Source organism: Colossoma macropomum, unplaced genomic scaffold (genome assembly GCF_904425465.1).
Source record: "Colossoma macropomum unplaced genomic scaffold, Colossoma_macropomum, whole genome shotgun sequence".
Lineage (NCBI taxonomy): Eukaryota > Metazoa > Chordata > Actinopteri > Characiformes > Serrasalmidae > Colossoma > Colossoma macropomum.
This window is the reverse complement of record NW_023494804.1, coordinates 11,825,117-11,850,302: the sequence shown is the minus strand read 5'-3', so window position 1 is coordinate 11,850,302 and position 25,186 is coordinate 11,825,117. Positions and strand designations below refer to the sequence as shown.

The 25,186-nt window shown below is 38.6% G+C and overlaps 1 protein-coding gene across 1 annotated transcript; it reads left to right on the top strand.

The window, feature by feature from the left end:
• Nucleotides 1-1,326: 1,326 nt before the first annotated feature.
• wdr45 (WD repeat domain 45) lies at nucleotides 1,327-20,655 on the top strand. The gene is made up of 10 exons (XM_036594425.1): nucleotides 1,327-2,145; nucleotides 2,668-2,742; nucleotides 4,916-5,020; nucleotides 5,550-5,655; nucleotides 5,763-5,857; nucleotides 5,953-6,032; nucleotides 15,648-15,856; nucleotides 19,906-20,007; nucleotides 20,174-20,319; nucleotides 20,422-20,655. Exons 1-10 carry the CDS (start codon nucleotides 2,097-2,099, stop codon nucleotides 20,529-20,531), a joined length of 1,077 nt encoding a protein of 358 aa, XP_036450318.1. The 5' UTR covers nucleotides 1,327-2,096; the 3' UTR covers nucleotides 20,532-20,655.
• The last annotated feature ends 4,531 nt before the right edge of the window (nucleotides 20,656-25,186 follow it).

The following is a 25,186-nucleotide window of genomic DNA, read 5'->3' as shown; positions in this document are numbered from 1 at the left end:
GCATGTGTTAACTTTTTTCCACTTAGAAAATCAACAAAAATGTAATTTGACCAGGGGTGTTATATATTCAGAAAAGGACATTGCATGTAAAGACTACATTTTGTGTACAGATAAACATGATTTAACCACTAACTATCCAGAAACATGAGATGAGACCTAGTCAACTACCTCATGTGCTGAAGGCTACATAAGATATTGTTGATATACCGCTATCAATATGTATTTAATATATAGTACAATGTCTTTACTGTAAACAAACATTACAATATGAGTGCTGTAAATATCACTTACAGTATCTACCTGGTAACTCTGCTGCCAGTAAGTTACTGTAAATTTACAGAATAATTTTTGACACTGTACCCCCTTTGTCTTCATAGCTGTAGGCTAATACTTCAGCTGATGCTCCTGTTTCTTCGTTGTAGTAATTAGTTTATGTTAATTTCTTTTGAGATATAGGTAAAAGGTGCAAGTGCAACAAGTATTGTTTGTGTTTCTTATTCTGTGTTTTTATTAGGAAATCAAGGACTATGTTTGGCTATTGATTTGCATAGAGAGTTTAGAATTATTCTGTATAATTCATAGTCTGTCAGTCTCAGCCTGACGGCGTGAAAACGCATTTGAACTTCACAGACATGCATTTTTAAAATGTAAGAAAAATCTAAATGACGTTAAAGGTACAAGGCTGTGTACGTAGGCCTCAGGCAGACATTTAGACAACTAGTTAATAGTTTCAGAAGTATTTTACTTTTAGTTTTCTTTATTTCTATGCAGTTTGCGATAATCACGATATACGATTTCTTAACGACAGAATGAGAAGCCTGATGAAACGAAATTCTCCTCTTCAAGCCGTTAGTCACTTCATTTCAATTAGCAGAATCTACCACAAGATTAAAACGTGCTAAAAGTTTATAGCCCTGCTCATTATTATGTTATAGCTCCATTATTTCGATTCATGCTGCAAGATGTGAATGTAAGCAACATAACAGCACATTAATCTGCTGTATTCGGTTAACCATATTCAACTATATTAAATTTCAATTCACATGCCACCTGCTATGGTGATATGTAATTAATCTACTGCAGCAGCAAAATGCTGACTGGCGCGCTGTGGTTCTGTCAAACAGATCAGTGCTGGAACTCGCTAAATTGAGGCGCGTGTCGGCTCAGCCGGTATGGAAATAACCTTAAGAAAATAAGGCGGAGTTCGTCTGCTAAGAAGCAGTGGCTATTTTGCATTAACATTATAAAACGCAGTGACAATTTACGCAAACCCGGACGTTACGCTACTATCCCCACCCTGTGATGTCTCTGGAACTTCCATTTATTGATTCCACTGCATACTGTAGGTGGCGGTATGTGTTTCGTACTTGAAACCAGAAGAAGAGCCAGACAACAAAGCGACAATAGCAGCAACAAATGCCTACTTTTTCCTCTAAGACTGCTTTAGATAGTAGGACTAAACAGATCAACAGGGACGTTTTCACCACCAAATGATAACTGAAAGTGGTTCACAGCTGTCGTTGAACAAAACGTATAAAGTAACTTTAGCTACCTATGTGACGTTAGCTAGCTAACTGCGTTTATATGTCCAGCTAGAAAAAGCTAACTAGCTAACGTCAGTAAGCTGGCTAACTTAGCTAAATGAGTTATTATTATTAATATCGACAAGCGTCTTTAGGCTTTTTAATGCGTAATGTCATGATTCCTGTGATTGTCTCCATCCATCTTGTCGCTGGGCATCCTCCTCTTTTGCTTCCAGTTTTTTTCCAAGCATAGCTAGCTAATAGCTTTTCCAGTAAATTGGTTCTTATGCTTCCCATGTACAAAATAATATAGCCAGCAGGCTTCCGTTTGGTTATATGTACTTCAAGTGAGAATTGAAGCTTGATTTGTTGAAGGATCCGTTTGTTTGTTTGTTTTTAATGTACTTATAAAAATCTTCGCCAACAAAGTTAATAATTTGCCATCTTAACATACGAGATCATTGGTCTTATTCGTATCGCTAAAGATTCTCCTGTCTGGCCTGGCCATTTAACAAGGAAACGTGTAAATAATACCATTTATCGTTTTGTTTGCTTCGTGCAAGCAGTGAAAGCATGGCTCAGCAGCGAGGCGTCAACAGTCTGCAATTCAACCAGGACCAGGGTGAGTTACGTTTTCTGAGCTTTGTATTTATTCTTATCGTATAGTTTAATGACTGATAATCTAAAATAGTTTAATACAATTAACATTATTAGGAATCAGCAGGTACAATCTGCTCACATATTTGTCTCCTGTCTGATTGTGAATTTTTCCAGCACTGGTATCAGATTCTAAACAAACATCCACTTTCAGATAACTAGAATCCTAAGTGAATAAAATAATTTTACTTATTATTTTAATTATTACTGTTCATAGCATTTACTTAGAGTTCTTCTATTTCAAACAGAAAATTCTGCATTTATTCTATTATTAATTCGCTTGTCTCAAAAAGCAGCATAAGTCCACACACAAAAGACTAGCAACACTGTCATTGTCTATCTTTGGATTTTTTTTTTAAAATGAAAAAAGTGACTCCTGTATTAACCAGTACCACTTTGTATTTTCGTTGTATCTAATACTGATTCTGACTTTCTCTATGCAGAATTATGCTTCAGCTTTTCTGACATTATTCTCTTTTTTTTGTAGGTTGTTTCTGTTGTGCCATGGAGACAGGTGTTCGAATTTACAATGTGGAGCCCCTTATGGAAAAAGGACACTTAGGCAAGAAAGTGTGTGTGTGTTTCTGTGTGCGTGTATTTCAAATTACATGCATAGCACAAAGTTTTTACAGTGGTCACATTTTATTGATTGTTTTTTTTCATTGTGTTTAAAATTCAGACCTAACTAAGCTCACAAATTAATATGCAGTAATTTTTTTGAGATGATGAGCATAGTTTAGTTTTTAAGGAGCCTTAAAATCAAAGCAAACTAGACATTGTTGAGTATTTTATGAAGCTTATCATTTCTGTCAAATAAAAAACAGGGTAGCCTATAATCATGAAATAATATTAATGGGCTCATTTAAGCTTTGAAACACTTGGCATGAATATAAGATTTACCCATTTTTAATTTTAATTTCATTTAATTTCTTTGTACGTTTCGCTCGATGAAACTGTTCAGCATGCATCTTCTAAAACTACCTTCCAAAAAAAATTGTTGATGAACATTTTTAGTTCTATCTTGAGAAAATACTTATTGTCTGTCCCTCTTCATAATAATTTTATAAAAAAAAAACCTTTAGGCAATGCCTGTCATTTGTTCTGTGCTACTGTGTCTGTAAAGTTAAAATAAGGTAAATATTTAAGGTTATGGATGACAATTTTGTGTAAAATAAGAATTAAAGCAATATTATGTCACAGTTTTACCTTAAAACAGCTTCAAAAATGTTAAGATAAGATAATCCTTTCTTAGCTCCACAACAGGGAAATTCACAGTGCTACAGCAGCGAAGGGAATGCAAGGCACTGAAGAAAAGAATTAACACGAAGAGAATTAACAAACAGAGTAATTAACCTTGTTAATTACTTAACCTAGGACTTCCTAGGACAGAGCTGGCCCTCTTAATGAGTCTGTCAAGTCTCTTCCTGTCCGCAGTTGAGATGCTGCCGTCCCAGTAGACCACTCCATAAAAGATGGTTGATGTCACTACAGTGTCGAAAAAGGTTCTCAGGAGTGCCCTCTGCACTCCAAACAACCTCAGTCTCCTAGGCAGGTAGAGTCTGCTCTGGTCTTTCCTGTAAAGTGCACTTATGTTATCTGACCAGTCCAGTCTGTTGTTGAGGTGACTTATAAGAGTCCACTCACTAAGAGTCCATTCCCTGGATGTTCACTGGTGGAGGGAGGTGACTGCACCTGCGGAAATCCACCACCATCTCTTTGGTCTTCCCTGCATTAACCAGGAGGTGGTTCCTCAGACACACAGGGTGAAAAGGAATGGTGCCAGGACGGTGCAGGGGCCCCTGTGCTACTGACCACCATGTCAGACACACAGTCCTGTGCCCTCACATGCTGTGGTCAGTTGGTGAGGTAGTCCAGAATCCAGTTTGATAGGTGGTGATCCACCCCAGTTTTCTCCAGCTTTTTCCTCAGAAGTCTAGGCTGTATGGTGTCAAAGGCACTGGATAAATTAAAGAACATGATTCTCATAGTGCTCCCAGGCTTCTCCAGGTGAAATAGAGCTCTGTGTAGGAGGTAGATGACTGCATCATCCAGTCCAATGCCAGTAAGAGTAAATCTCAAACTGTCTTTTACTCGTTGAGAGCTAAAAGAGATGAAAGGATGCAAGACTCACCAATGTTATTTGTGAAAGATTGCGATGAAGCTGTAATCTTATTGGTCTTGGTCTTATTATCTTTGTCTCACAGACTTTTGTAGTTTTTTCGTATGGTAAAAGTCATCTAATCTCAGTCCCTTTTCACGCTAGTATGCAAAGAAAGAAAGTCACCTCACGCCAAAACGTTTGGTCGGTCTTTGTCAGTCTCATACCAAATAAGCCTTGAAAGTTTGCAACCTCCTGTAATAAAATGCTGTAATTTTACTTTACCTTGTAAAGTAATTTGGTTACTTCCCCTACAGTGCAAATTGAACTTTATGCTATTACATAGCTTTTACATGGTGCTTTATCAACGTTGGTTAAGACTGCTGTAACTTATAAGGCTAACTTAGCGGCTGTGCTTAGGCTTTATCATTGAGCATTTTTGATGACGCCATATGTAATGGGGCATGTTAAGTTGTCATGAAAATTTGTTTATTTTTTTTAATTCTGTTAATTCTTTTAATGGAGTCTGTGAGCATGATGGGCCTGTGAGCAGACTTGCAGACCATTGTTAAAGCCCATGTATATGTTTTTCATTTTCATTTACATAACTGGCAGTGTTTTTTGTTTGTTTTCACAGACCATGAACAGGTTGGCAGCATTGCTCACTGCTCGATGCTTCATCGTTCCAACCTCTTGGCCTTTGTGGGTGGAGGTGTCAATCCAAAGTTCTCTGAGATATCTGGTACGCTAAGGTGCTTTTTTACATCCCTAAACACATTTTTTGAAGAGTCTTCTGAAACAGCTTTTAACAGGATCTAAAATCTAATTGGCTGAGCCACAAAGCTGTTGTAAAATACTCCATCTATACACATTAACAGCACACATCAATTGATTCATTATTAATGCATCAAATTATTAAAACAATTTTGCTGTTCATGTTCATCCTTGACTCTTGTGTTGCTTGGCCACCATAGCGTACTGTTAACAAACATAATTGCTTGGTGGAAGATCAATTTTTGCAATTATTATTAACAATATATTATATATTTATCATCAATGTGTTTTTATTGCATTATGTTCCTTTATGTTATGTTTTATAAAAGCAATAAGCTGTTGAAGGCTGTAGGTTGCAGTGATTTTACCACAGTCAGTGGATGGTGTTAGAAATGATGCAGAGCAAATTACTAACTTGTGGGCTTTTGTGGCTTATTGCTTTACTCCACTGTCCTTCCTAATGCCTTTTGTTTTACTGGCCATTTGTCTTACTGCAGTTTTAATCTGGGATGACGCTAGAGAGGTGCGAGACACTAAGGATAAATTAGTGTTAGAGTTCACATTCACCAAACCAGTTCTGGCTGTACGCATGAGACATGACAAGTAAGAACAAGACAAATTTCTCTTATGTGCCTTTGAAAACAATACCTTTTGTTTTTAAAAGTAAACTGACATATAGTTAATGTAGCTTTACTTTCTTGTATACACAGAATCATCATGGTTTTAAAGAACAGGATTTACGTGTACAGTTTTCCAGACAACCCTGTGAAGTTGTTTGAATTTGATACTCGAGATAATACGAAAGGTATTTCCTTTTTGCTCTATGCTTACATACAGAAAGTTCTGTGAATGTGATGCTCAGCTGCTGTAACTAAAAGACCCCATATTAACTTCTCTTAGGTGTGTGTGACATATCTCCCAGTATGGAAAAGCAACTGCTGGTTTTCCCTGGACACAAATGTGGCAGCTTACAGTTGGTGGTAAGTGGTCATTGCGCTTTGGCCAGATGTTATTGTGTGTGCTGTATCTGGATTTCTGCTCTCCAAAGATGTGGCTTATGAGCATGATGGGAGTGTGTTCTGATTGTAATTGTAGAGATTGAAGTGAAATTGCACTAAAAAAACTTCAGCCTAAATATCAGCTATGCTTTTGCTGCATTTCCTGTTGAAACGTAATAGTATAAGGTTAACTCATTTAGCTGAATGGCTGAGTCAGGGCTGTTTCAATCTTGTTTCAGTGATAATGAAAAAAAGCAATTCCTCCTCTGAGGTCCAGGTTGTTGTCAAGGGGGGAGAGAAATGTGAAGAGATATGGATATCTATGAAAGGAACACAAGTTTCTTGGAGTTAGCTTTAAGCCTAGCATGGACACCAGACCGCTTGCTATGTTTCTGTTCCCTTCTGCACCACCTGCAGCACTACCACTCTCAGTTAGCTGCATTGTCTCCGTCCCTGGTGCTTGCAACAAGCCACTTCCATGTAAACAACTTATATAACTATCCTACTTGCATATTTTTTTTCTTTTTTTTGTAAAAGTTGTTTTGTAACTAAGTAGCCAAACAATTGCAACTCCTCCTCTTAGTATTATCCCCCACTAAGCCAAAACACATGCATTAATGCTACCTAGGCTAGAGTGCCTGAATGCAGTTGCTCGATGAGTTGAAACTTATTGTTACCAATAAAATGATGAAATGAGTGGATATCGATGCAGCTAATTACCTTGCAAGACAGATACCACAAACATTAACCAATGTTACTTTCAGTCCGTCAAAGCCCAAAGCCCATTTTGTTGGCTTCAAAATGACAAATCATTTTCTTAGCTAGAGCTAAAACATATGCTAGCTAACATTGTTCATGGTTAACTAATTAGTTGGCTACATAACTTCCTTAGCTGGACAGTTTAGAACTTGTTATAGTTCAGCTCCATTAGCTCTCTTTAGCACCGGAAAGTCACACTGATTCTTAGTTGGGGAAATATTCTTTTCTTTGCTTGTGGCTTGTGAGCTACGGAGACTGTGTGCTGCGGATACACAAAATGATTGACAGGCAAGATCCTGTTTCTCTGTCCTGACTGGTACAAAGTACATGAAACCACCTACAAATCAGCTTTAAATCCCTTAAATGGGCTCACTACTAATTGTGCAGTCTCATCCTACGCCTGAGTCCCACTATAAAAGACTAAGCTATGTCTAAGCCATCTTTAGAACAACTCCTAAATGAGTGAGAATACTGACACAGTCAAAAGGAAAGAGCATAAATATAAGATAGACATCACAACCATGATGGTGTCAAAAGGTTTGTGAACGCATAATAATTCTCTGAATTTCTATAAAGGTATGACCAGAAAAATGGGATCATACCTTTATCTTGTTCATCCCATTACATGACAATCTTAAAGAGAACATAAGAGAAGTTGTGACTTTATGAAAAAAGAACCCAATTAAACAAATAACACAAACAGCTATATCATTTTCATAGATTTATTGAACAAAGTGATCCACATTAAATGTCTTTTCTGGCAAAAGTATGTGTGCCTCTGCTTTGAAGAAATGGTGTCACCTCTTTAAGCAGCAATGACATCAGCCGTCAAATGTTTCTTGTAACTGTTAATCAGTCCTGCACATTGACTTGGAAGAATTTTACTATTCTTCTTTATAGAACTGCTTCAATTCCATCATGTTGCTAGGCTTTCTTGCATTAACTTCATACTGTAGGTCCTGCCAATATATTTCTATGGACTAAGGTCTGGAATTCAACTTAGTCATTCCAAAATGTAAAATTACTTTGGCTTTAATCATTCTTCGGTCGGCTAACTGGTGTCTAGTTTAATTGTGTTTCTGCAAGACTCTCTTTTTGTTGAGCTTCAGTTCATGGATGGATAATTATGGAATTTCCTGATACAATCCAGAATTCATAGCTTCATCAAATTACCAAATGATAGCCAGTACAAGAAAAACAGGCAGATTCTTATATGTTACCATATGGTTCTTTGTGGTCTCCCAGAATATTATTCACCTTGCGCTTGTAGTGATTTTTGTCTGAACACCACTCCAGGGACTGGTAACTACTTCACTTGCAGATTAGTGAAACTTTTCAGAAATTGTTTTGTAACCCCTTCTAGCCTTCATGTGGCCGAAGACTAGACTTTGATAGTGAAGACTCGGGTTGATATTTTTTAAAATAAGGCAGGACCCTATGTACAGAATGCTAATGAGTTCACAGACTTTCAAAATGGCTCTTCAGTAGCATGGATAGTGTTTGCACTTACAGGAGTCTGTGTCTCTTGCTAAATTACCAATTAATGACTGTGTGACTTATCGCCAGTCTTGAAACGCGTATGTGCAAGGTAAGCAGCAGGCGCTGTACACCAGTAAATTTCATACTCTCCATATACTCTATTCATACTCTAGGTTTCACTGACTTCATTTGGAATTTTTCCTTCATCTTGCTGTATAAGCAGCCATTTTTAGCTAATTTGTAGCCATATTATTTTGTTTTTAGCCATATTGTTGACATACCACTGGTCAGTGCAACGATAACAGTGGCGCTCAGAGAGCCACCATTTGTACATCGTTTGTTAATAAAATATCCTGATTGATAAAGTCATGGTGTGTTGTAGGGGTGCCGGAAAAAATCTATTCTTAGATGCATCGTGATGCGGACGTGAACGATTCTGAATCGATTCACAAATGTCAAAAATCGATTTTCTAAATATTTAATTTATACCGTAATGTTGACGGAACGCAAAAGGCAGAACCTGGAAGTGCGGAAGTGCAGCGCCCGGACACTCTGTGAGGTGCACAAAAGCGCACATGGATGATCGAGAAATCTGACCGGCTCTCTCTGCATTAAAAGCCTGGTCAGGTCAGGAGTCACAACCCAAATGTTAAGAAGAGACAGGTTGTCCTTGCAACAAAAATCAAACCACCTTGGCAGCCACAACATTTATGTCCAGTATGTGTTAATGTCCTGCTATAATTTAGGTTAAAATATAAACGAAAACGCGGATTTACTTTGCTCTGCTTTAAGCTTTAGCTATAGCCGCTTTTCTCCATCTCCACCAGAAAACTTTTCCTCTAAAGTAGATCAGTTTCTTGTAAAATGTCTCTCAAAGTTCGGTTGTTTTACGAGGCTGAAGTCGCTTCTTTAAGTCGCTCCAGCTTCTTGTTCGAATTTTCCTGTTCCACCTTAAATTCTGACTGAGGTGAGGCACCATTTAAGGTGGAACGGGAAAACTCGAAAGAGAAGCTGACTTCATCTTCGCAACTTTTTAGTGTTTGATAGTCTCTCGTTGCAGATTTAGCTTGCAAATAAACCAACAGCAGCGCTTATAAATGCGAATAACGCATCGTTGCTAGGTGACCTGCAGTCGGAGAATGCCAGTTCTCAGTCGTTGCGAAACAGGGCTTTCGTGCTATGTTGCACACGCCCCAAAGATATTTTACTGACACAGCGATTCCCCCCACTCTCTACTACGAGACTAAAACCGAAGTTATAAAATCACTAACAAAAACGGGCAGGATGGCTTTAACGTGTTTAACGAGAAAGCCATTTTTGTGCGGCATACTGGAGTCAAGGGGGTCTGCCAGTATCCCTTGGTTAAATCCACTGTTGAATAAAAACGAGCAGCACCTAACCGATCAAGCAGTTCATCAATACGTGGCATTGGGCAGACAGCGAATTTAGACACCGCGTTGATCTTTCTGTAGTCCAGACAGAACTGAACAATCCCGTCAGGCTTGGGGACAAGCACCACAGGGATGCACCAGTCATTGTGAGACTCCTCAATTACACCCATATTGAGCGTAACCTTGATTTCATCCTGAACCAAATTCTTTTTGTGTTCAGGTAAGCGATAAGGCCAGCTGCCGACAACCATGACGGAAAGAGTCACAATGTGGTTCTGTGAAGTCAGTATGGCCAGGCAGAGGGGAGAACACGATGGAAAACTGTTTGCAACTTGGCAACAGGGAGAGCTTATTGCCATGAGGAACTAGAGTATGATCAAGTTTTGTGGGAATCTCCTGTCCTAACTCAGCTTTCTCCAGCTGAGTTAGGACAGAAGATCCTAAGGATGTACTCCAGGAGGTTAAGGTGGTATATCTGAAGTGCTCCACCTTTGTCTGACCATTTTACCTCATAGTCGACTTCTCTCACTCGCTGTGTGACCTTGAAGGGTCCTTGCCACTTGGTGAGTAGTTTGGAACTTGATGTGGGGAGTAAAACGAGCACTTTGTGTCCCAGCGTAATCCCACGCATCCTCTCATATAATAATTATAATAATATAATAAACCCTGAGGAGGCTTGCAGGACCTCTCACACTGCAGAAATCAGGGGTTCTAGTCACTTGGCCCAGTTTGTAGCATCCTTGTGAACAAACTTCCGAATCATGTTCTTAAGAGTCTGATTAAACTGTTCAATCAGTCCATCCGTTTCAGTGATAAACACTGGTATGAATCAATTCAATGCCCAACAGGTCGTATAGCTTGCATAAAGTGCATGAAATGAAAGTAGTGCCCTGATCAGTCAGGATCTCTTTTGGGATCCCAGCTTGGAAGATCACTTGGAAGAGTGCCTCCGCAACACTACGTGCTGAGGAGTACATGTTGTGGAGAGGCAACGCCTATCGTTGCATAATTGGCTAAGACCAATACAAAGCGGGACCTTCGTGCACTCCTATCTAATGGTTCAATGAGGTCCATACCAGTTCTTTCGAAGTGGACTTTGATTAAAGGAAGTAGGCTAATGGTGCTATTGGGATGGCTGGGTGGGTTGGTTTGCAAGCTGAAATTAATGGCATGATGTACACCAACTGCATACATCCATGTCCGGCCAGTAAAAACGGACCATTAGCCGGTTTTGTGTCTTTTCTTGTCCCAGATGCCCTGCCATGGGATTGTAACTCCCACCTTAATGCTATGGTTTTCACCCCTAAATTCGATAGTAATTGGCATGAGTGAATAATCATCACCATGAGCACAGAGCACCTTCAACTGATAAGCCTCAAACATGAATCAAACATTTGTTGAATTGTGGTTTGATTGCAGCCGGAATCCACAAAGGCGCAATATGTACCCCCTTGAATAGTCATTGGTATAAGGTATGTTCCGGCTCGATCATGGAAGATGTGTGGCCATGTGGGATCCCAAACCAGTGTGCCAACCTCCATATTGTGACTTTGGTCCTGAAAATGCCAGAGCTCCACACCTGCCCAGGCTTCTCCCCAGCTTTTGTGAGCTCAGCTAATCCCACCTGTGTGGAGAGAGAAGGGAGATGTTGAGAGGAGGTGGGAGGGGTGAGTGAGAGTGAGAGTGAGAGTTATGGGGAAGTTGAGTGGAAGGAAAGGGTTTAGGTGCCAGAGCTCCTCTTCTCATTGGTGCAAGAGTAAGAAAAGAAAGAGAGAGTTTGCTGAGTTAGCCACCTCCTGCAGGAGTCCTGCTGTGCAAACACAAAGGGCCAGTCAAACTCCCGCAGTATCAGCAAGCGAAACTGCTGTCTGTGTTGTTTGGGAGTCGAGCCAAGCTTCTGAATGACGGCCTTTTTCAGCTCGCCATACTCCAGCTGCTGCTGAGCAGGGAGCTGTTGGGTGGCGAGCAGGGGGAGTAAACAAACCGCCTTGTCTTTTTAGGCCAGCCCCAGTTATCCACCGCTCTCTTGAAGAGCTACACAAAGTCCTCTGGATTGTCCTAGGGAATTCGTCTTCAAGATTGTGATTGCGGCCGCTGCTGGAGCACTGGTGGTTTTCATCAAGCTCTGCATTAGCTTCTGATCCTCTTCTTGAGATCGCTTTGAATTGGGCTTGGTTCTTCCTTTGCATATCTAGGAGAGCTTGATGTTGGGTCTGCTGCAGGAAGGAGAGGGCCTTGACAATTTCCCAAGTGGCGAGAATTTCATGGCGACATTTGTCCCACCCTCCTGGCTTTCAGCCCCGCCGTGTTAACTCTTTTATAGGAGTAATTATAGGTAAAGGTCAGGCATATTGTAATACCACAGTTCATATGTGTGTATTGAACTGTAGGGGGTGAACCGATCTGTAGTGATATGATGATGTAGGGGTGTACTTACTTTTTCCACATAAGAAAACTGCATCGCTGTCTGTTGTGAATGTGAAATTATGTTGTCAAATTATGACATTTAACTATCAACACTGTTAAAATGAAGACTTGATATCTGTATAAATATGTCTGTCTAAATATGTTGAAAAAGTCAAAACTTTTCATGAGGTTCCTTCTTCACATGACTATATATCCTGTATCATAGACACTTGCATGACAAATGCCTTATAGCTGGTGGTGATCCAGTAAAACTAAGCTCGCCTAGTCTTGTTTTAATTTCCAGTATTAGCCAAGTTAGCGATATTATCTGTCCTTTAATGTTCAACAAGTTTTATTATAGATTCTACTTGACAGTTGCATTCTATTTGAAAACACCATTTAAATACGTGTGAAACTATCAAGATTTTAAAGTAAGTAGCAGCTGTTCTGGAAACAGGCTTGCAGGTCAAATTTTATAAGAATTGCTAATTGTTAAATAAATAAAAGACAGGAACATAAATGAAATGAAATGAAAGAAACTGCAGGAAAAGAACATAAATACTGAATGACTGAAAATGGTAGTTTATAATGTTGTTCAGGAAAGGGAACAGGGAAATCATAAAAAAACAGTAGGAAAAATCTGATTGCTGAATTAAACAATATCTCTGACTGACAGGTGGGATGGAAGAGAAAGAGAGGAAATAAAAGTTAATATTTGTGTGAGATGTCAGGGGGGTCAGGAGCCAGTTATGGAAAATTTAATTGGAAATTTAAAATGAGGTTCTTAATCCCGCTGACAGCTTGTGTATTTAAAAAAAATTCTACCAGTGCTGGAGAAACTGTGATATGGTTGGTGATTACACCTACATATTTTGGGATCTGAAAAAACAGATATTTTGGAAAAATGTTAAAGAAATTGAGTAAATCCTGGAAATTGACATTAAACTGGATACATTATTGTTGATATTGGTAATACTGCCTGAACAGATGGCCACCATAGACCAAGGCTACATACTGCATATTCTTTTAATCCTTTTAATCCTTTTATTTTTTTATTCTCACTATCAAGTAGATGAAGCCTAATCCTTCTACAATTGCTCAGTGGTTACAAAAAGTGAAGCATGTGTATATGGAACACATGACTGTTCAACTACAACTGAAATTACCTGTCTGTACAAGAAGGCGATCACTCAGTTATTAATTACCTTGGTTAGAAATTGTGTGCTTTTTTTTACATTTTTTTTTCTTTTTCTCCCCAGTGTTTGTTTTTTGAAGTACAAATATATGTATGTGGGTAGCCGCCATCCATTTATGTTATTCTATATGCATATGTGTCAAGTGATGCCCAACCTCAAGGTGATTTTGTTATATGATGTTAATTGCCTGATAATGTGTTAATGGCAATAAAGTTAAAAAAAAAAAAAGGTTCATACTAAGTATAGGCTTATAGGCTTCCTTTCTGTAGGGATATGTTGGATATGAGGCTGACTACAGCAGTGTTATCTGCAAACTTCAGGATCTCTACAGCTGGTTCCTTACAGACACTGAGAGCTGGGATAGTTTGCCCTGCAGCAGCTCTGGAACTATGGTGTTACAAGCGGAGCTGAAGTCCACAAACAGAACTCTAGCATAGGTCCTTGGACTGTCAAGATGCTGATGCACCTTTTGTCTCCTGAAAAGCTTGTTGATGTCCTGCTTGTTGACTGCAAGATGAGCAGGGGGCAGTGGTGAGAGAGGCAGGGTATGAGGACATGGGATTGGAGGAGTAAGGCTGAAGATTGTCCTTTGCACTTTGAAAATCGGCATTAGAGCTTATTCAGGTTGCTGGAGAAGCTCCTTCAGGAGAAAGAGAGTTCTTCTCACTAAGTAGTTGGTAATCGCCTGCAGGTCTTTCCAGACTAAAGTTGAGTCATTAGCATCAAAGCCTCTGTTCAGTTGCTTTGAGTATCTTCTCTTTGCTGCTCAGTATGCTCTGCGTCTCTGTCCGCTCTGTGCAGCTGAAAGTAGGCGTAGTGCTGTCTGGAGTCATGTCAGAAAGTCGGGTTTCTGAAAAGTCTTTTTGGTTTCATTAATAAGTGTTTCCCCCATTTTATTGCATAGAGATCACAGATTGGAGGCAAATAAAGATGATTGTAAAATCCACAGAGTCTACAGCACACGTGCATGCCTACCCCTCCTTTTCACATCATGGTCAGGCTAAGCAAAGTTGTTGGAATTTCCAGAAATTCTGATGTATTTTGAAAAAACAAAAATGAAATAATGCCAAGTGAAGCATCCCCTGTGAAAATATTCTGTTCTCCTTTTACATAATGCTAACAAGCTGGGAGGATAAGGGGTAGCATGTTTTTCCTCCAAGTCACATTGTCAGCCATTGCATCTTTTCAAGTTGCTGCTTATGCAAAAGGGCTTTATGGAGAGCATCAACTGCCTAACTCTGTTACCAGAGCTAACAGGTTGTAGGTAGCATTGTACTGAGTGGCAAGGGAAAAGGGGTTTATGCTTTCTTGGTCTCCTGGCCACAGATGGCTGTGGCATCACCAGGGATCATATTCAATCTATTGATGATGGGGCCAACCCTTAGACATTTGCATTTTTTTGCATTGCATTGCTGTTTTTTCATTCTGGAAACAAGTCTCTTGAATGAAATATTTCTGTTAAATATGATAGCCTAATGTAAAGTAAAATATTTTGTCATCTTTTTAAATTGATATTTAACAATATTAGCAAATAAATACAGGGAAATGTCATTCTAAACAGGTTACACCGTACATTGCCAATAGAAGACAGTTGTGCCATTATTAAAACTGTCATTATCTTCTCATGTACGTCTTCTACAAGGCACTGTGTTGACCTGCCCTAGTTGCTAAAAAACATAATTGCAAGTTGCCTGAGCACAGCTATGTTCCGCTGTGGTATGGTATGCCGATATAGTCTGTTGCTGACAACATTGCAGTCATCATCTTACATAGACAGACATGTTAAAATATAATGTTAAACAGCAAAGATGAATAAAACACCAGCAATCTTGAAAACCCAAGCATATTAGTGTGGCAGGCATGAAAAATGTTTATGCACAGAAGTAGACAGGTTTTCATTTTTTTAACCAGGCTGACATTTTTTTAAATTTGTGTTTGACTTTAAAAATGGCCATCCTCTACTTTACTTAGGATATAAGGTCCCTCTTTAACAGGTCCCACAGGCATATCTTTTGAATATTTGGCACTTCCAATTCAAAATATATTCACAGGGATGCTGGCTTGCTACTAAAAATTAAAACAAAGTTTGACCAAGGTAGGGTAGAAGGGTTACTTAACAGTGATTGAAGGAAAAATTATTTTTTGCTGTTGTTGAAAACTTCCTGCCACAAGTCTAGGCAACTATTTAGATTTTGTAACAATTGCTCACAAGGGCTGCTTATTGGCATGTGCCCATAAAACCCATGGAATGAACTGGGCCTGCCTGTAGTGTACATCAAGGTGTACTATTTTTGGCAGATTGCTTCCTATTCATATTGTTATGTGTGTCATATAAATTTGAGGCTTTGTTTGTCTGTGTTTGATAGGACCTTTCAAACACAAAACCTGGTACATCATCTGCACCCTTCACCATCAACGCTCACCAAAGTGAAATAGCATGTTTGGCTCTGAACCAGCCTGGTAGTGTGGTAGCATCTGCCTCCCAGAAGGGTACCTTGATCCGCCTGTTTGACACCACTACCCGTGACAAGCTTGTGGAGCTTCGAAGAGGAACTGATCCTGCTACTTTATACTGGTGATACATACTGAATGTATATATCAGTAGCATGAAGTCAAGGAATTTAGAAAAAACTTAAGGCAAAATAAAAGGTTGTTGGAAGCCATGCAAAAAATCCAACATATATCTTTCTCAAAAGAGACATTTTGTTTTATGCTTTAGTTGTTGAACTTGACTAAAACGTACAGGAGAGGGATTGACCAACATGCAGAATGCACAACCACAGAGGTTATTTTTCATGCTAATGTTCTCTGTGTATAGACTTGTCCACTGAGTGAAAGACACTCTTTGCCAAGGGTTAAAACAAGTAGATGATATTTCAACTTGGCAGGAGCAACTGGTAATCAGAACTGATTTTAGCAGAGTCAGTTATTTTTCAGTATTTAGGTGTGGTAAGCTAGTAATAGCAAGTTCTATTAATGAGAGATTGCTGTCATGGATGCAATGGAATTTTACTACAGCAAAACATTGGTCACTGTAGTTTTTTTCAAGAAACATCTGAGCAATTTTATGCAACACCCTTAGCGAATTCCCTTAGATAAGTAAAAACCCTCTCTTAAGGTTTATAATTAAGGGAAAAACTTCAGGTGTTTTATGCAGCCTGGCGAAAAAGTGGATTGTCTGGGGGCCCTGAGGACTGGTTTGAAAATCGCCTTCCTTTGGTTCCTTCATTGGACTAAACCAAGGAGGCACAACTGTGGTCCTGAAGAGTGGTGTTTAGCACAATCTGATATTTCCCCTATTCAAGCTCACCCACTGACCTGGCAATAAACAGATGAGCTGATTTAGGTTTTTGAGAAGGTACAGTTATGTGCAAAATAATAGCAGTCTAACATCACTAATGTGTTTAATTACTGATTTTGGCAGAAAAGATAAAATACAACATGGGAAAAAAATTCATGACTAGGTGTAGCCGAGTAATGGGCAACCAACAGAATCAACAGTCATGACATGCACGCTGCTAATTGGGTGTAATTGACTCATTTAATGAAAGGGGCATGTTCAAATTAATAGCAGTGTGGAGTTCAATTAGTGAGGTCATTCATTCTGTGAAGAAACACGTGTCAATTATGGCCATTATTTAAAGAAGGAGGGCAGGAAATGTTGTACCTGCTGGTTTTAGCCCTTGCTCAGTGAGTAAAATGTGTTGTTCCAGACACTGTACCGAAGGAGAAATAACTTTGATCAAGAAGTTGATTGGAGAGGGGAAAACATATAAAGAAGTGCAGAAAATAATTGGCTGCTCAGCTAAAATGATCTCAAATGCTTTAAAATGGCAAACAAAACCTCAAACACGTGGTAGGAAAAGAAATACTACCATCCACGTAGATCATAGAATAAAAAGAATGGCAAAGAAGCATCCAGTGATCAGCTCCAGAGAAATCAAAGAAGATCTTCAGTTACCTGTGAGTACTGCAACAATCAGAAGACGCCTACGTGAAGCCAAACTATTTGCAAGAAACCCTCGTAAAGTACCATTGCTGAAAAAAAGACATGTTGAAAAGGTTACAGTTTGTCAAAGAACACATTGACTGGCCTAAAGAGAAGTGGCGCAACATTCTATGGACAGATGAGAGCAAGATTGTTCCTATTGGGTCTAAAGGCCACAGACAGTTTGTGAGACGACCCATAAACACTGAATTCAAGCCACAGTACACTGTGAAGACTGTAAAACATGGAGGTGCAAGCATAATTGTTTGGGTATGTTTCTCATACTTTGGAGTCGGGCCCATTTATCGCATACCAGGCACCATAGACCAGTTTGAATATATCAAAATACTGGAAGAGGTCATGTTGCCTTATGCTGAAGAAGAAATGCCCTTGAAATGGGTGTTTCAGCAGGACAACGACCCCAAACACCAACCTAGATTGATGTTATAAAGTGGCCAGCCCAATCCCCAGACCTCAATCCGATTGAGAATTGATGGAGTGACATCAAAAATGCTGTTTTTGATGCAAAACCCAAGAATGCAGAAGAACTGTGAAATGTAGTCCAGTCAGCTTGGGCTGGAATATCTGTTCGCAGGTGTCGATGTTAGTTGACTCCATGCCACTCAGATGTAAAGCAGTTATCAGAAATAAAGATTGTACAACTAAACATTAGTTCAGTGATTAACAGAAAAGCTAAATCTATAAACAAATTTCAGTGTATACTGTAAATATTCGAGTTTGTAAATGAAAATGCAGACACTGCTATTTTTTTGAACAGCCTATTATTTTTTTTTTCTTCATTTTCCCTAAAAAATGGATATTTTGTTCATGTATTCATTTGGAATTGAATGTGCAGTGCTCCCAGTGCCTTTGAGTATATGGAAATAAATGCTATTATGAGGATGGAGCTTTTTCTCAGTTATTTTAAACACACTGCTATTATTTTGCACATAACTGTAAATCACCAAACTGTGCTGGACACCAGCCATCCATGACCGTGTTTGTTCACACCTGGACTAAACATCTAAGAACCTGTGACCAAAACATAATACACAGGCTCTTTACTGTCCTCTTGTGGAGTACAGAATTCAGACATCTCACGATTTTCAAATAAGACAAAATGTAAGGTTACAGAGAAGCTAAATTGCATGTCAAAAGTTTCAATTTGCCATTTGATTTTTTACTCTTTCATGACTCTTCTAAAATGAAGAAAATTCTGAGTCATACCTAGCCTACTTAGCTTTATTGACTATATGTAGTAACAAAATTAATTCCAAGTCTCAGGGTGTTTTCGTATTTTCATACAGACCAGAGGCCATTTGCACAGAGAGATATGATTGGTTAATTGTGAAGGCTGTTTTAGAATCTGGGTGTAGTCCACAAAAAGGATATCTGGGCCACCTAGCAAAAGTGGTCTTCAGTTCACTTAAATTCTGAAACCCAGAACATGTCAAAAAATGTATCTGCTTCCAGCACTGGACATTCAAATAACATGATTGGTTTAACTTATCACATTTGTTTTTTCTTCTATTTCTCTATAGATGCACAAAGCAACGTGAATGAATTACCATCATGTTTTTTCTTCTGTAAATGCAGAATATCCCAATTAATAGCATTTTTTTTGAAAGTGCAGAGTGTTAAGAGCACACCAAAAGTACTTCTGGTGACAGCTTGCTGGGTTAAAAAAAAATCTCCAGTGAGGAAGGCATGTAATTTGCATATATTCATGCATGAGACATTCCATGCATCCAGCAATAACCACTTTTCATCCTGGTTTTTAGTCTTGGTATGTAAAGTATATGCTGGAAAGGAGTGGCAGTGATATGATTAAGCCTGGATATGGACATAATTATTCAAGCCGAGTGTGAAAACAGCCTCAGAGACATTACCTAGCTAAAAATGTAATACAGTGACCTGTTCAGTCATCGTATCTAAAGCCAATTGAGGATGCTTCTCCTGTTCTGAAAATGAGACTTACAGATCCTGTGGATTATCACCAGAGAATATACTCAGCATCTGACGATATCTAGGTACCCTTGGTGTTCTAATCCGTAGGAAAATGTAAATAGTATATCAGAGGAAATCAGATTCTGTTCTGTAACGTTACCTGAAAGATCACATAATTGCTTCTAGTGTAAAGTGAAGTAAAGCAGGTCAAATGACAACAATAGCCATGGGTAGCCCTACGTTAACATAAGAAGAATGAGTAATGAATAGGCAAGTATTATACTAGAATACCAATTCCTTTATTTGAAGTACTCTAATCTTGCACACATTTACACATACTTTATGTTTTGTCTGTATTCATGAGTTGAATTTACATATAAAAATTTCAGAAAGCTGCAGTTTTGGGTCATGATTTGGGCTGAAGCTATATATTTCTTCCTGTATAGCTGTAAAACATATGGTACTTGATGGCCATCTAAAGTGGAACACATTTGATTAAAAATAGTTCATTTTATGTCCCAGTCCTTATTGTATGCAGATATAACCATGAATGAAAGATGATTCATGATAATCTAGACCATTTAAATAGAACAAAAATAACAATTTCCTTTGATACTGTAGTCTTTCTACAGATTTTTCTTTTACTGTTTTATTGTTTGTTTACACATTGTTTTAATTCTGTTTTCCAGCATCAACTTCAGCCATGACTCTTCCTTCCTGTGTGCTTCTAGTGACAAAGGCACTGTTCACATTTTTGCACTCAAAGACACCAAACTGAATCGACGATCTGCGTAAGGCTCATATTGACTGTGAACCAGCAAATCTTAGGTTTTCGCAGTTAATGTTTATGCACAACCTTTCACAGTACAGTTAATCACCAGCTTTTTAATCTTACACAGGATTCATTATTTACCTCTAACTAATTTTAATTATGTATTGTAATTATTTCCTATTTAGCTTGGCTCGGGTAGGAAAAGTGGGACCAGTAATTGGGCAGTACGTGGACAGTCAGTGGTCTCTAGCCAGTTTTACTGTGCCAGCTGAATGTGCTTGCATATGTGCCTTTGGGAAGAACACCTCCAAAAATGTCAACTCTGTCATTGGTGAGTAGGTTTTGTGATAAGAACTTTCTTTAGACTTCTTGGAGCTTATCCTTAGAATTAAATAACTATGTTGTTTCTTAAGGTTTTTTTTTTTTCCCCCAGCTATATGTGTTGATGGCACATTCCATAAATACGTCTTCACTCCTGACGGAAACTGTAATCGGGAAGCTTTTGATGTGTATCTTGACATCTGTGATGATGATGATTTCTAAGATTAGTGTCGACAAGAGATGAAGTTTAGTGCTGTATACTCATAGATTGTGTTTTGAATGTTGATGTATAATCAAATCTATATAAAGCAGTTTGTACAAAGTAAATAAAATGCCTCATAAACCATTTTGTGTGGTAAACAATAATGCAATTTGTGAACCAAAAATCTTAGTAATTGCAAGTTTAACAGATGATTCATCATGCAAAGTATTGAATGCAGTGGTAGATTAGTTGTTCCCTATGCTGATGTACTATTCTAACTAAAGGTTTGGTTTCCTTGGTGGTAATGTTTAATGAAACAAATTACTGTTTAAAATTGAGTTTATATATATGTGTGTGTGTGAGATTATATATATATATATATATATATATATATATATATATATATATATATATATATATATATTTGAAGGATCTATTTTATAAAACAACAATAATACTTTAAGGGCATTTACTAAAAATAATTAGACAATGTGAAATTTTGCCAGACAAAATTATGTCCTCTGCTGTGATGCAAAACTGTTTAATAAACACGTGTCTATTTAAAGACTATTTCATTTAGGACATCCAATCACTAGGACAAATATAAACTAGAAGTACACATACCATCTAGCCAAATAAATAAATAAATAAATCTTATTTCTTAAAAAAAAGATACTTGTCATGTTCCCATACAAAAAGGGGGTTCTTTCATGTGCCCCTAAACAGACCAAAAATAAATAAAAAAATTACAGCCATTTTCAGTAAAATCAGCAAAGTCAATAACAATGTGAACATGATTAACTTCATTAAAAGGAGAGTCTTGACTGCTGCAAGCTGGGCCAAAACTGTGACGTAAGAAGGATATTACAAGAGAGGATAGGAGCAACTTGAGAGAACAGAGCGTATAGTAGTGGTGATTATTTGTAGTTTTTAAAAATACTTTGTGTGGCAATATGATATGAAATAAGGTGTTTGACTGGTACTTGTTTCATCACATTTTTAACTACTACCAAAACTGTTGCCACAAAAAAAAAAACCTAGCAAATTAAAGTGATTGTGATAGTGTTTCCATCACTGTTTTGTTTAGTTAATTTGATCATCATTGGCAGTATTTAATTTTTAAATTACTTTTAAATTTGTCACTAGTGCTACTTTTTGTGATTTTTTGCAATGTTCTGTTTGAATAGTAAAAATGATTATTGTAATTGTTATTCTTGAATCATTAAAGTATCTGAGCTTTGTTTTCCTTATCTATGTCCTTTCATTTTACATTGTCCTTATGAGTAATATAAGCAAGTTTTTTTCTTTTGTTTTTTGTTTTTTTGTTTAAAAAAAGCACTGTTGTCAACATTTTTGATAAAAAATATTTAATGAGTTTACAAGGGCAAAGAAAATACATTCAGAAAACAAATTTACAAAAGTAAAAGCAAACAAATTTACAAGATGTGAAACACTTACCAATACCGAAACAAATTTACAAAGGGCGAGTCTGACGGAAAGGGTAGGCACCTTAAACAGGAAGTACTTGTTGCTGACCTTTTGCGTCAATCAAACATATAACCACTGCCTTTACGAAAGAACCCTTGAATAGCCTTTTTTTTTTAAAAACGTGCATAGCCAATCTGTTTCTCTGCATACTTTGTTACCTTGTTCTTCAATGGTCAGGAGCCCCACAGAGCAGGTATTATTTGGGTGGTGGGCCATTCTCAGCACTGCAGTGACACTGATGTGGTGGTGCGTTAGTGTGTGTTGCACAACACACACTAACACACCACCATCACATCAGTGTCACTGCAGAAACAAATCAATAAACTATGTCCTACCATAGCCTTCCACTTTTCTCTTTACACCTCTCACAAAGCTTTCCCTATTTCTTCATTGAGTTATTAAGTCAACTGTTGCTTTGAAAGAAGACAGGCCTGCAAGGTAAAGTACAAGATCTTCTGACAGGAAATTGGGGCCTGGACCTCCATGCACAACTGACACTGCAATCATCTTTCCTGCCAAGTAGTACCCATCCTCCCTGACAGCTGTGAATAAAAATCATTCATATTTCTAAATTCAGATATACTACATAATCCATTAGAACTGAGATGAAACTCCTACCTATGAAAATCCAACCTGTTGCATAATGTCTCTGGAACAGTTCAGTTAACAAAGCATATCAGTGATGTGTAAGTGCAAGTCACACATCTAACACCTTGCATACCATTTGCATTGTAGACCATGAAATGCTGTCCTGCTGGTACATCAAACATTGGACGATCTTTTAGATGGCCAAAATATTGGCCAGCATTATGCACAGATTCAATGTGCCCATTAAAGGTATCGCTTTCCTAAATTATTTGTTTAATGTTAACTCACCACAGTGTCAGCCTGACTGAATTCAGTTCTGCTCCTAGTTGTGATGACAATGTCATGTTTTAAACTACTATGACATACTTCATGTGTTGAATTTGATTTTATTTATTTGTTTGAGCTAACATCCACTGCAGCTAAAAGAAATAAAATCAAATTCAACACATTAAGTATGCCATAGTAGTTTAAAACATGATAAAAAAAAAAAAAGTACTAAATTGTCAAACCCACAAACCTCCTCTAAAGTGATTTTTAGGCATATGTAAAAAGCAATCCTGCAATATGCCTTTCCTATTTCTTTTTTATATTCTGCCAGTATGAATGGCCTTTCTGTCCCAGGCATATGGACCACTTCAGAGCAATCTTGATACAAAAGGACGTATGGTCCTTCATCCATGTCCTTGTTAAATACTCTAATTTTCTGGACAGCTAGTTTCAGCAAATCAGGTGCTGCTACCTCCAGGTCTGTAAATAAAGGGAGTATTTTTCCTCTTACAGGTTTTAAGTCACATCAACGTGGCACCATCAATCCTATGTTTATCTAGGAAAATATAAGAAAGAATATGCTTACTGTAAATCTTATATTTGTATGTTTGTTGCATAGGAAGTTAAACACCAAAATGGTCTACTGATTAAAACGAAACTTTAAACCTATTCTCTTGCAGACAGTTGTCATTTATACATGACACAAAACAGATGAGCCATCTTACCTGAACTTGTCTCCTTTCTTGTTTTAGTCGTCTCTTTGGCCCACAGCTAACTGTCTTCCTTTCGATTTTTCGACACAAAGTAAGCAATCCCAGCATATGTTTCGACAGGACTGCCAACTCTCCTGCCCTGGCTGGTCCGATTTGCCACTCTCCTGCAAAACTTGCATTTTTCCCGCACGGATTAAAGTTTAGCCCCCCTCCCAGCTCCAAGCTGGCCTCAAAAGTTGGCAGCCCTTTTCCAGTGGTACTCAAACAATTAACTGATTATATTAAACTTAAAAGAAATTATACAGCTGTGCCTATGATACCTAGTGCTAGCTAAGTTAGCGTTTACAGTCCACTTACTTTCGTTAACATTTCCAGGTGGTTTAAACGTCGCCGGTGCATTTTTCGCCGTCAAGTAAACGCGAGGCGCCGCCACGCGTTTTAGAATGTCTGCCGACGGCAGGCGCTTAGTTAACGCCACCACGCGTCTCATAAGCAGAAATGACCTGAATTTACATATCCCCTCCTTCCCCAACACGTTCAGCCCTGGCAGGGGGAGGGTTATACAGGGAGTTGGTTTGCCCAGTTCAAAACTCAGTGATAGCCAGGAGAATTTTTATTGCTTCCACTGATTACGGTGATGGGTTTTGCGCACTCCTAATCGGTCTGCTTCCGAGTATACATGCATGCAGCAAGCAGGCTATGTAGCCTACATGTGGGCCTACGGATAGCTCTGCTGTAAGGTTGTTCACTTTCCTTTGCCCCAAGATGGACAAAAGCAGAACTTGTGAGAAGTGAATGTCTTTACTTTGCTCGTACTGTCAGCTTTCATTATCTTGTGACTGCTCATTCGTGTGAAACAATTACAGGCATCGTGGTTGCAGGTTGTACAGTGGATACGAAATCACGAGCCTCCTTAAACTAAATCCGCGCTTTTTTACTTGATGTTGTTTCTGTTGTGACAGACATCCCTTAGTTCGTTAGTGTGGACTGCAGTAGCCCCACATGAGGAATCGAGTCAGTGGAAGCAATAGAAATTCTCCTGGCTATCACTGAGTTTTGAACTGGGCAAACCGGCTCTCCGTATAACCCTCCCCCTACCAGGGCTGAACCTGTTAGGGAAGGAGGGGATATGTAAATTCAGGTCATTTCTGCTTATGAGACGCGTGGTGGCGTTAACTAAGCGCCTGCTGCCGTCAGACGTTGTAAAACGCCTGGCGGCGCCTCGCGTTTACCTGACGGCGAAAAGAAGACCTTTAAACGCCGATCTGGACGGCGTTTTAAAACATAGCGCGCACTTTATACGCCGTCAAAACCCTGACGAGTTCTGACCCACTTGGCTTGCCATATAAACGCCCCTCTGGACGGCGTTTTTAAACATAGCGCGCGCTTTATACGCCGTCAAAACCCTGACGAATTCTGAGCCTCTTGGCTTGCCATAGAAATGACCTGAATTTACATATCCCTCGCGCTTTTTATGCCCACTGCACTATGTGCCACCCAGAGCCACAGCTCTGTTATGAAATGTATCCATAAATGTATACATACACTGACCAACCACTTCATTAAGTCCACCTCCTTGCTTTTACACTCATTGTCCATTTTATTAGCTCCACTGACCA